This window comes from Anneissia japonica, unplaced genomic scaffold, assembly GCF_011630105.1.
Source record: "Anneissia japonica isolate Jap-2015-1 unplaced genomic scaffold, ASM1163010v1 scaffold288012_len1326614_cov192, whole genome shotgun sequence".
In the NCBI taxonomy this organism is placed as follows: Eukaryota; Metazoa; Echinodermata; class Crinoidea; order Comatulida; family Comatulidae; genus Anneissia; species Anneissia japonica.
In genome coordinates, this window is record NW_022756612.1 from 569,495 (window position 1) to 580,035 (window position 10,541).

A 10,541-nucleotide genomic window follows, 5' to 3' on the forward strand; every position below is an offset into this window, starting at 1 on the left:
AAACAAAAATTATAGAAGAAAATTTAATTTAACACTACTGTATGTTTTAATCATAACTTTTGTTCTCTTACCTATTGAAGGTTTAGTGTGCAATGGTATCGGCTTCTTTTCTGAATCTGTAAACAGAAACTCTAAATCTGGAAGATCCAAACTAGTATTCTTCAGAAATTGTTTTGCTTTACCCCTGTCTTCATGGTCTTGTGATTTGGACAGAAATTTGTCAAGAAATCCCTTTGATTTGACTGGTATTTGTGAATGACTTTTTGATGTCGTACTGGTGATTTTATTACATTTTCCATTTTTATCCTTTTTATTTTTAGATTTCTTGTCTTGTTTGTTCTTTGGTTGATCTTGGGTACTTTCAAATCGGTCTAATTTTTCTTGGATCCTCTGTGATCTTTCAAGTTTTCCTTTTATTTTGATGTTCTTCTTCTTCTCAGACATCTTACAGTTTCCATGACTGCTTGCGAGGAAAGACTTTGATTTGTTTTGTCTTGGAACAAGTGTGGGCTTCGTCAAGGTGGCTACATGGGATTTAGATTTGATCAAATTTGACTTTGTCTGAGCCTTCATTACTGTCTTAAAACTTGGAGGCGGAACTGACGGTATTCTTTGCCTCTGTAAAAACAACGTTTTATGAATTTTTAGAATATAAATTATGGTAATTTGGTATCACTTTTGTAGACTTCACTTTTCAATGAATTGGTTGCAATAAATGTAAATTAAATTTTATTAAAATTTAATATAAATATTCCTTATTTACATTGCCATTGCATACTGTATGTAGATCGAACTAATGTTATTGTGCATGGTAAAAATCGATGCAGCATATAGCTCAACCTGTCAAATAAACTGGTGGTAGCCACTGTACGCTCAACTACAGACCACATTGTAGTAGTGATATTAAATTCATATATTTATTTTTTATATTTATATGTGCACGTAAAAGTATGCAGTACAATCCTCCCCCAATGGACTGCTCAATTCATCGCCAGAAGCCCACTGGAAAAATATTCAGATTTTGTTAGAGATATACTTTGTGTGTTTCACAACAAACAAAACCAAAGGTGCTTAGATTGAAATCATGAAATACATAAGTTGTATTATAAAATACAGTTATGTTTCTTACCAAGTGATCATGTCTTGCTTTATCCAAATCGGAGCTAGATTTCCTGACATTGATTTTGTCTGGTCGATGTTCTCCAATCGATAAGAAATCAGGACTACAAGAAACAAAAATTAATGTTAGGTACAATGCTGTTAATGGTGTCACAAAAATAATATTGTTAACAGCATGTCAAAACCTGCATTTGGAAGAAAAAACATATTAATTAAGTAGGATGGTGCAGGTCCTTGAAGGCATTTAAATGTTAAGATTAATAATTGAATGCTCCAACTATTATTCAGAGTTTGCAAGTGTAACAAACATGAAATATCATTGATTGGTGTTTTTATATCACATGGAAGTAAAATGAAATTCTTCCTACGGTATTCAAAAGAACTTGAAGGCTATTACATAACGTAGTGGAGCAGTTAGACCATACACAAGAACAATAATAAAGGTAAAACTAAAGTACAGTATAGGTGAAAATCTTGAGTTTAAGTTGAGGTGTAAAATATCAGATGATACCAATCCCTTTATAAACTTTTAAAGATATGGTATCACTGTGTTTATGATTCAAGTAAGCCAAAGGTCAAAGGTCATCAAAGTATATAAAAGAATCAACACTTTCCTTCAATAAAGTTATAATACTGTAGCTCCCAGCTTTTGAGGTGGCAACCACTCAAGCAGGCCCGTAGTCAGGTTCTTTCAAAGGGGGGGGGGGTTTCTGGGCGTGAGGTCCACAGTCAAAGCCCCGGTGGGGTCGACGAAACCCACAAAACATGAGGATTTTTGTACTTTCCGGGGTCTAAATAATGCTATAAAAGCAGATATGTTTGAAAATGTCTGTGTCTCCCTATTGTATTTCTACAGTCAAGTTGAATATGAGTGGCTGTGATAGATTGTTTGAATTTTTATCTACTCAGCAAAGTACACAAGGTGTTTGTTTTGTCGATCATGTGCCAAATGTTTTTACCTTTCTAGGACTTGCAGTAATTTCATTAGGATTTTAATCAAACTTTTCATGTTTGAATAATTTGAGGCCACTGGAAGGAAGTAATTAATTATCTTAGCCTGTTTAGGTATTGGCAAAGGTTTACTGTCTTCCACAAATTTGGTATAATTCCACTGCTGTGCAAGATATATGTAAACATAGGCTTGTTAACTACATGAATTTTATACTTTATCTTAGGTCTTCCAATCCAGTGGCAATTATTACGTAGCCACGTTGACTCCACTATGTAGTCTTGACAATACTTTCCAGCAGAAGAGACCCTAAAACTAATCCCGTATAAAATGTCCTAAATCTAAGCAAATTAAACAAATTTTTTTTTTTCTTTTTAACTCGCAATTTTTTAGGGCACTACAGTAAATGAAATCGACTGCATGTGGGGCTCCATGACAATTACTATATACCATTGATTGGACCATACAAGAAAAGAGCAGAATATGAGTGTCTAGTAGCAGCTGCCCACTACAACTTAAAATATGTGGTTATGAAGCAAAATAATAATGTTATTTAATTACAAAAATAACATGCTACAGTAAAGGATCTAGGCCAGATTGTCGAAACCCGGTTTGCCGATTGCCAGATTGCCAAGTCCACTTTGCCAAAACCCATTTTGCTGAATGCCAGCATGACGACTCAAAAACCATGAATCTCATTTTGCTGAAACCTAGTATGCCGAAACCCAGTTTGCCGAAAGTCAATCAAAAGCAGTGAAACATTAAAAACGGCATAAAATTCATGATGGAGCACTCTCTTACTGTGACTGCATATGTATGAAGTGGCTGGCCAGAAATGCGACAATGAGAATTTCCAACACGATGCGAAAAATAAATTGAATATGCCTACTAGATAAAATGCCTTATAAGCATATTTATATAAATAAAGTTTAATTAAGATTATAATATGTAGACCTAAAGGAAATAAATAAATTAATAATAATCTAAAATTATACACATGCCACTGGTGGCTCCAGAAATTTGGTCAGATACCACAGTAAAGTATTACAACTTGTAGTTTTTAAAACAAATAAATTATGGGGTACTCACGCTTTTAATCCCTGATTCACATTTTTCAATTTCATAATTTCGTCTTCAACTAGAGCTAATCTGCTCTGTAGATCTTAAAAGAAAAAATACATAAATAACATCACTTCCTTTACTAGTTTTGAATAAAATAAATTAAATGGAGGAATAAGCAAATTTTTGTAAAGTATCTTAATTCCATATGCATTGAAGTTTGATAGTACCAATGACAGAATTGACAGTGCATCACTCCCTGTGAAAAATTGCCAAGCTAGCAGCCAATACAAAGAGGAGAAAAGCACTAATTTGATAACATTAAAAAAGAAACATGAAAAACTGTGGAACCAAGGATAACCAACAAAAGATGTCATAAAGCAATCATATTTCCAGAGGAGTCCTTACAAATATAAAATACAAATAATTAAACCCATTCTTTAAAACTTTGAAAGAATAATAATAAAAGGTTTAAAGCAGTCAGTTTAAGATGATTTTTACAAGCATGTTTAAAATTTCTCAGGTTATTACATTTCCTAACATCCTTTGGAAGATGGTTCCATTCTTTAATACAAATAAAATAAAAACAGGTCGAGGGCACCCTTTTAACTATGGGGACTTGGAAATTATGAAAGCTTCCCCTGGTTTTGTATTGGCTATCCGAGAGTTAATAAAGTGTTCTGCTACAATCATCAGATGGACATTTGTTATGAAATACCTATAATGCTTGGAAAAGATGAATATAAGTTCCCCATCCTTCACACTAAGAGCCAAATTTCTGAAAGCTCCTTTTGACCTATATGGGAACATGGGCCAAGATTTTGAATAAATCAAACCATTTTATTTTGTACTTAAATGGAATATTTCACAAAGTAAAAGAACATTTAATTACAGATCAACCACATGATGGAACTCTCCACCTAATAATATGAAAACTGACCTCCAAGATATGACAACTTCAAAATTCAAAAACATTATTTTCAAAATTATTTATATTTATCAAAATCTTCTTTTACCTTACAGCAAAGTTTACATTGAAATTTTTCTTTTACCTTATACAATGGTTGTATTAATTTTCTATCTCCTATTTTTTTACATTTTATTCAATTCAATTCAATTCAAAAATACATTTATTTTCTTCCATTTGCAATTGTAAAACAGAGATCATTAAAAAACGATGGGTTTATGAAACAAAATCAGAAAATAGAAGGCACTTGCCCGAGAAGATTCATTTAAAAAAAATCTTGTATTGGGCAGGCCTGAACACAAAATCACAAGGGCACACAGAGACCCAAAAAAAAAACCAAACAAACAAACCAACACACAACACAAACACACACAAGCAAGACGAGTCACGATCAAATTAATTTTTGTATTGCGAAACAAGGTGATTCCTGAGTTTAATGGTAAAAGACCTCACGGAAACTGAGTTCATAATTGAGGATGGTAAATTATTCCAGAGTATAGGACCAGTGTATCTAATATTGTGTTGAAAATAGTTGGTGTTATGATTAGGTATGTGAATATCATTTCTGGATCGAGTATGATAATTGTGAATGGAGTGATTGAGGGTAAACATATTACATAGATGGTTAGGGAGAATAGAATTAATGGCAGTGTATAAGAAAGTACCTTGTTGAATATAGTTAATATCAGGGAGTTTGAGAAGGTTTAAATTGGAGAATAGGGGAGAGGAATGAGACCGTGGTGGAGCGCCAGATATAATTCTAAATAGCTTTTTTTTGGAGAATTGAAGTCTGTTAATATTGGATAAATAAGTATTGCCCCAAACAATGTTGCAGTAGCTCAAATAAGGAAGGATTAATGAGCAGTAAAGAATACGAAGAGTATTAGGGGTACAAATGGGGATAATCTAAAAATAATACCAAGGCCTTTTGAAATTTTGTTCTCTATTTCGTGGATATGTTTTTTCCATGTAAGGCCACTGTCAAGATGAACACATAAGAACTTGGCTGACTGAACAGAGGGTATGTCATAATTATCGAGAAAAATTTTAAAAGGAGTGGTATCAATACATTTTAACTTCTGTGGGGTCCCAAACAGGATGAAGTTACATTTGCTTGTATATATATAATTTTTACTACCTAGTTAACTGTAATTACTACCTAGTTAACTGTATTTGTATGAAGTTTACATTGGTTTTGTAATTACTTTTGTAATTCTAAACTGAAGATTCTAAAGTAATCTCCTGTTTACGTATATTAAGTTACTTTTATTGATTGCATGTTTTAAATTTACTGAACTTTAAAATAAAGTTTCTACTTTGAAATTTTATTCTTAACTTAAATTTTTTTAAATTGCATATTTTGTTACTATTATCTAAATGAACTACTTTAGAAAACCAGTACATTGTTTTGAAAGTGTATTTCAGAATAAAGAAAGAATATAAATAATTCAAAAAATTAAGATCGTTTGGATAAAAAAACTGGGAAAACTGCTTAAAAAATATAGAAAACCTGAAGTTGATCGTAATTTTTGAACAACTGCAAAAACCTTCAATGTTCTCCCCAAATAAATATAATTTTTATAAAGAAAACCAAACAGATCAAATCAAATGAGTACGGCCTCTACTACTATGAAAAATAACAAGCAGGTAACTTGTATTTGTAGATTCAATTAACAAAAAAATAATTCTATGTAATTTAACACATGGGGTGGTGCTGTAGTTTTGGTTATATAATTAATAATAGTAATGTTACCTTAAGAGCCAAAAGTAGAGAGAAGAGGGACTAAAGACCAGTTGAAATATGGTATTTTGTAATTGTAGAAGACTGACAAAACTTTGCTAATTGACTACAGGAAAGTGTATGACATGGTGCTGCACTCCTGGATTGCAATCCAACAGTACAGTTGACGTCGGCAGGTGAAATATTATAAGTAAACATAAAGTGAGGAATTTTTCAAGGGAATAATTAGCCTTTTACCATTGCTCTTTGTTTTGGCACTGACTTTGATTCTTTGATACTGAATGAGACAAAGGTAAAATATAATCTTAGGGAAACAGGAGAAAAATAATGCACCTAATATTCATGGACAATCTCATATCCATAATAAAAACAACGATGAACTTGCTTTATTGGTAAAAACTGTGAGAATGTTCAGCGAAGATACTTAGAATAAAGTTTGCTGTTCACAGTGAAGGAATATATTAACCAAATGAGGAAACATGAGGAAAGCGAGCCAAAAGAATGGTGTGGTCTAAGCTATCAAAAGCTGATGACAAATCAAGGAGGCCAAGGACCATTATTATGTATGTCCAAGACATATAAGTTAACATCCAGTACTTTAAGAAGTGCTATTTCAACACTGTGTCCCTTGTAATATGTGGTTTGATATAGGCCTAAAGTTTAAGGTCTTCTGGATCAAGACTGTTAAAATGCCAGATGATGATTGGTAAAAAAGATGTTGATATACAATATATATTCTGTAAATATAACACAAACCTAATTCAACTTTAATTTTAATTGATAAATTGTCATGGGGATTATGGGATAACCTTGCTGAAAATAGGAAGTTGAACAAAATTATTAGGAAAATTGCAAAATACAGTATTCATCCTTGATTGAGTTGAATGAATCACAGGATGTATGTGAACTTTTATATTGTCTCTTGTGTTCATAAATGTAGTTAAATGAGAATTTTCAATTTCTAAAATGTTAAACATACAGTAAATGAGAATTTATGATAAACATGTTAAGTGGAATTATTGATTTGATCCTCAAAAAACTCTTCCTAATCATATAGAATATTCCAATTACAAATAACATCTTAAAATTTCATGATAAACTTTAAAAATATAATAATATAGTAGGAGAATTTCACTTTTTTTAAAGGGCAAATGACAGGCATTTAGTTCAATAATATTATTGTTTCAGTCAAGGTAAACTATCCACAATAACATTCATTACAACCAAAACTTAGATGATGCCAAAAGTACACAATGAAGATACTAAACTACTTTGTATTGTATTTGACTACTTCAATAATAGGGCTTACCTTATAAGAGCCAGTTTGTAATTGAGTTGATGTGGTGGATTTTACATGCAAGTTTGAGCAAATAAAAAATGAAATAAAATGAACTACAAAAAGCAGAAAAAAGCCAATGTCGAAAATTGTGTACATAAAGTATGGTGATTGCTGTGAGGAAATGAGTGAATCAAATTAATGAATAATCATTAGTTATAGTATTATAGTTGGGTTATTGTAGATAAAAAAAATAATATTTATGATGCAATTCAAATGGACAAGGTCAAAAGTTGAATAATAATAATAATAAAAATAATAATAATAATAATAATTATTATTATTATTACTATTTTATTGGTCCTCATTGTAATTGAAAATTTGGGCTGGGCCCCTGGGGAGCCTCAGTGCAACGCCACCCAACTTAACTACTACATAACGGACATACGGATACAAACATGGTCCTTACCCTGTGAGGGTTATTCTAAGAGACAAGGGATCAGACTCCAATTTGAACCAGAGTCTTCAACACAAGAAGCAGGAACAATACCTCTCAACAACATAGTGTAGATTAATTGTTAATGTATTTTCTAAATAGGTCTATACATTTTTATGAGTAAATAAACTGTCAATGATTTCCATAAATCCTGACTAGTTAATTTTGACTTTGTTACAGGCAGTGAGTGAGTAGTAGTGAATCATGTTGCAGTTCTAGTTTTTGGTAGTTTAATTGTTAATACAGGTCATATCCTATATTCAAGAGAAATTTAGTTAGCGGGGGCCTACAGTAGGTTAGGCGCAGAAGCAGGGGCCTAGGCTGTAGCGGATCAAGGAATTTGAAATGGAGGGCCCAGGGAGGAACTTTCACAGATAGAGGGTCTAGACCACCTCAGCCTCACCATCATTTTTTCTCTATTTTTAAAATGATTATTAACAATTTATGGGTGCCCTTGAATCCGCCACTGCTACGTTAGGCGTGGAAACAAGGGCCTGCCCTAGGTAGCAGCTGGGCCTAGGCTGGTACTAAAATAAAGATTTTGACAATTACACAGTAGTTTACTGACATTGGGGGTGGGGCATATTTCTATAAGTCAGAGCAAATATTATATTACTTTTAAACACTTCTATTTTTAAACTATAAGTCTATATTAATAGTGGGGATACAAGTATGACTACTTATTCAGTGCTTTTTCTTCTTACAAAATTTATTCAACTTTCTACTTCATGAAGAGTCCCATCGATCATGTTACGCTACTGCCTGCATAGAAAAACATATGAATAGAAGCTAAAATTGCCCTGGAAAAAATGACCCCTGAAAAAAGGCCTGGCAAAAATGGTTCGAAAACAAATTTCCCCCTGTAAAAATGGCCCGAAATGAAAGGTAGATAAAATTGAGTAATGAATCCATTAAAAAAAAAAATAATCTTCCAACTATTTAAATGCTGAAAAATAGCAAAAATATATCAATAAATCAATATAAATCATACAAAATAGATTTTAAAAAGAATCTAATGTCAAATAAGTTGCCATTTATATTACTTTATGCAGTAAATATATAAAAAATACTAAAATAGTTAATAGATTAAAAAAAATAAGTAATTTTTTTTTTTAATTGCAACTTTTACATTATAACATTCAGTAATTTGCATCATTTGTTTGGGTTTTTTTAATAAAATAATTTAATCAATCAATAGTAATTAATTTTTAAAAAAGATGATGCTGCTGTTTTGAAGCAGGTATTTTTTTAAAATAAAAATTAACAAAATGTTACCATATCTTAATGTAAATTCCTGCTAAAATTGTTTTTAAAACTCACTTGACAGTAGTATCAGTGGCGGCTCTAGGATATATTTTCTGGGGGGGCTAAGTTGTCCAACATGGGGGACTCGAGCTCGTAGGCTCGAGCTGGAGGAAGGGGTTGAGAGGGGGGTATCCCTCCCAAATGAGATTTTTTTTAAAGAATATCAACCTCTGGATGGCCGAAAATGGCACTCTCTGACTGTGACAGACATGTGTTGGCTTGGTGTGGGCCTATTTTTAAATGTTTTATGGTCTGACTGCCCGACGAGCTCTGTCCGGCGGGGGGGCTTGACCTGTCTGGTGGGGGGGCTTAAGTACCCCCTGCCACCCCGCTGGCGCCACCACTGAGTAGTATCTTTGAAAAAAGTTTACTACCACTTATATTTTAATGTACTGTATTATAACAGAGTTATTTTTTTTAAATGGCCTGTTATCATTTCACTTAAACAAATTAAATTATTAACAAAGTAAAAAAAGTGCTCTCTACCTATCCCTTAAAATAAATAAATATTTTCAAATAAACAAGATAAAAATCATTCTCAAGAACACATGGACTACATCGATTTATATTGATTTATTGATTCAATTTTCGCTATTTTGCAAATATTTTTGTAAATATTTGGAAGATTAAAACAAAATTGGTTTTATTAATTAGGCCTAATAAATGTTATCATTGGGGGACATTTTTACCTACCTGTCATTTGGAACCATTTTTACCAAGGCCATTTTTGCCTACATTCGGGAAAACCCATACAAACCCCCACACTCTTAATTTTCAAAGGATGTTCTGGGTTCTTGAAATTGTACAGGATTGCGGGAGTGTATGCACTGGACCTTACAGTACAGTAGAGCCCTCTAACAAGACTTTCTTAAACCAACCCCAACATTTGTTCCAATTAGTAGTCTTAAGGGAGTGGGTATATGGCACGGATGATGTTAGTTAAATTGTCATAAGTGAATTAGCTGACTGACATGATTTCGCAAGGTTAACACAGATCAGTGATGGCACTGCTGTACACTGGGGCCCTCCGTGATAAACTTCATGTCTGCTCTATTGTCTGATTAAGAAAGAAACAATTTAAATTAGCATATGACTTGTTGTAAAATGTGGTGAAATCCTGAGGAAATTGTGGAGAAATTTTAATTCCAGGAGAAAATGTGTAGTTTCCTGAAGACTAGCTCTGGATATTGGGTTCAGTGGCAGGCTTTCTGAGATTGGGGGCCCCTTTATGGGCCTCAGTCGCCAATTCCATTGTGGGATTTTAGAAATGCTTGTTTTTTTAATCATGTTTGTCAATGTATTCTAAATATTTTTAACCACAAAATAAATCATATGATATCAGTGGCGGATCCAGGAATTTGAAATAGAACAGGGCCGGCGGAACGTTTTTCAAAGTGAGGGGGCCCACTTATAAGATTAATGGGAATATGTATCATGCAGATCTGGAATCAAATCTAGGTGGTGGGGTCAACATTCCTTCCCCGGGAAAATGTTGATTTCCAGATGCCGGGAAATGACCTTTCTCGCTTTTGAGCTAGGTGTCTAATGACTTTGTTCTTCAAAATTCAAGGTTTTCCCCCTCTTGAAAACGGTAAGGTAAACTTTCTCATTACAGTAAATAGACCTGTT

The 10,541-nt window shown here is 32.9% G+C and overlaps 1 protein-coding gene across 4 annotated transcripts in view; it reads right to left on the reverse strand.

Moving 5' to 3' along the window:
• The window catches only part of LOC117124293, a 50,907-nt gene that overhangs the window by 5,499 nt on the left and 34,867 nt on the right, over nucleotides 1-10,541 (reverse strand). For all 4 annotated transcript variants that reach the window (XM_033270478.1, XM_033270476.1, XM_033270477.1 and 1 more), the window contains 3 exons: nucleotides 3,158-3,230; nucleotides 1,130-1,223; nucleotides 72-618 (listed from right to left, as the gene is read on the reverse strand). In XM_033270478.1, coding sequence (XP_033126369.1) covers nucleotides 72-618; nucleotides 1,130-1,223; nucleotides 3,158-3,230 — 714 coding nt within the window. The remainder of the gene's footprint in view (nucleotides 1-71; nucleotides 619-1,129; nucleotides 1,224-3,157; nucleotides 3,231-10,541) is intronic.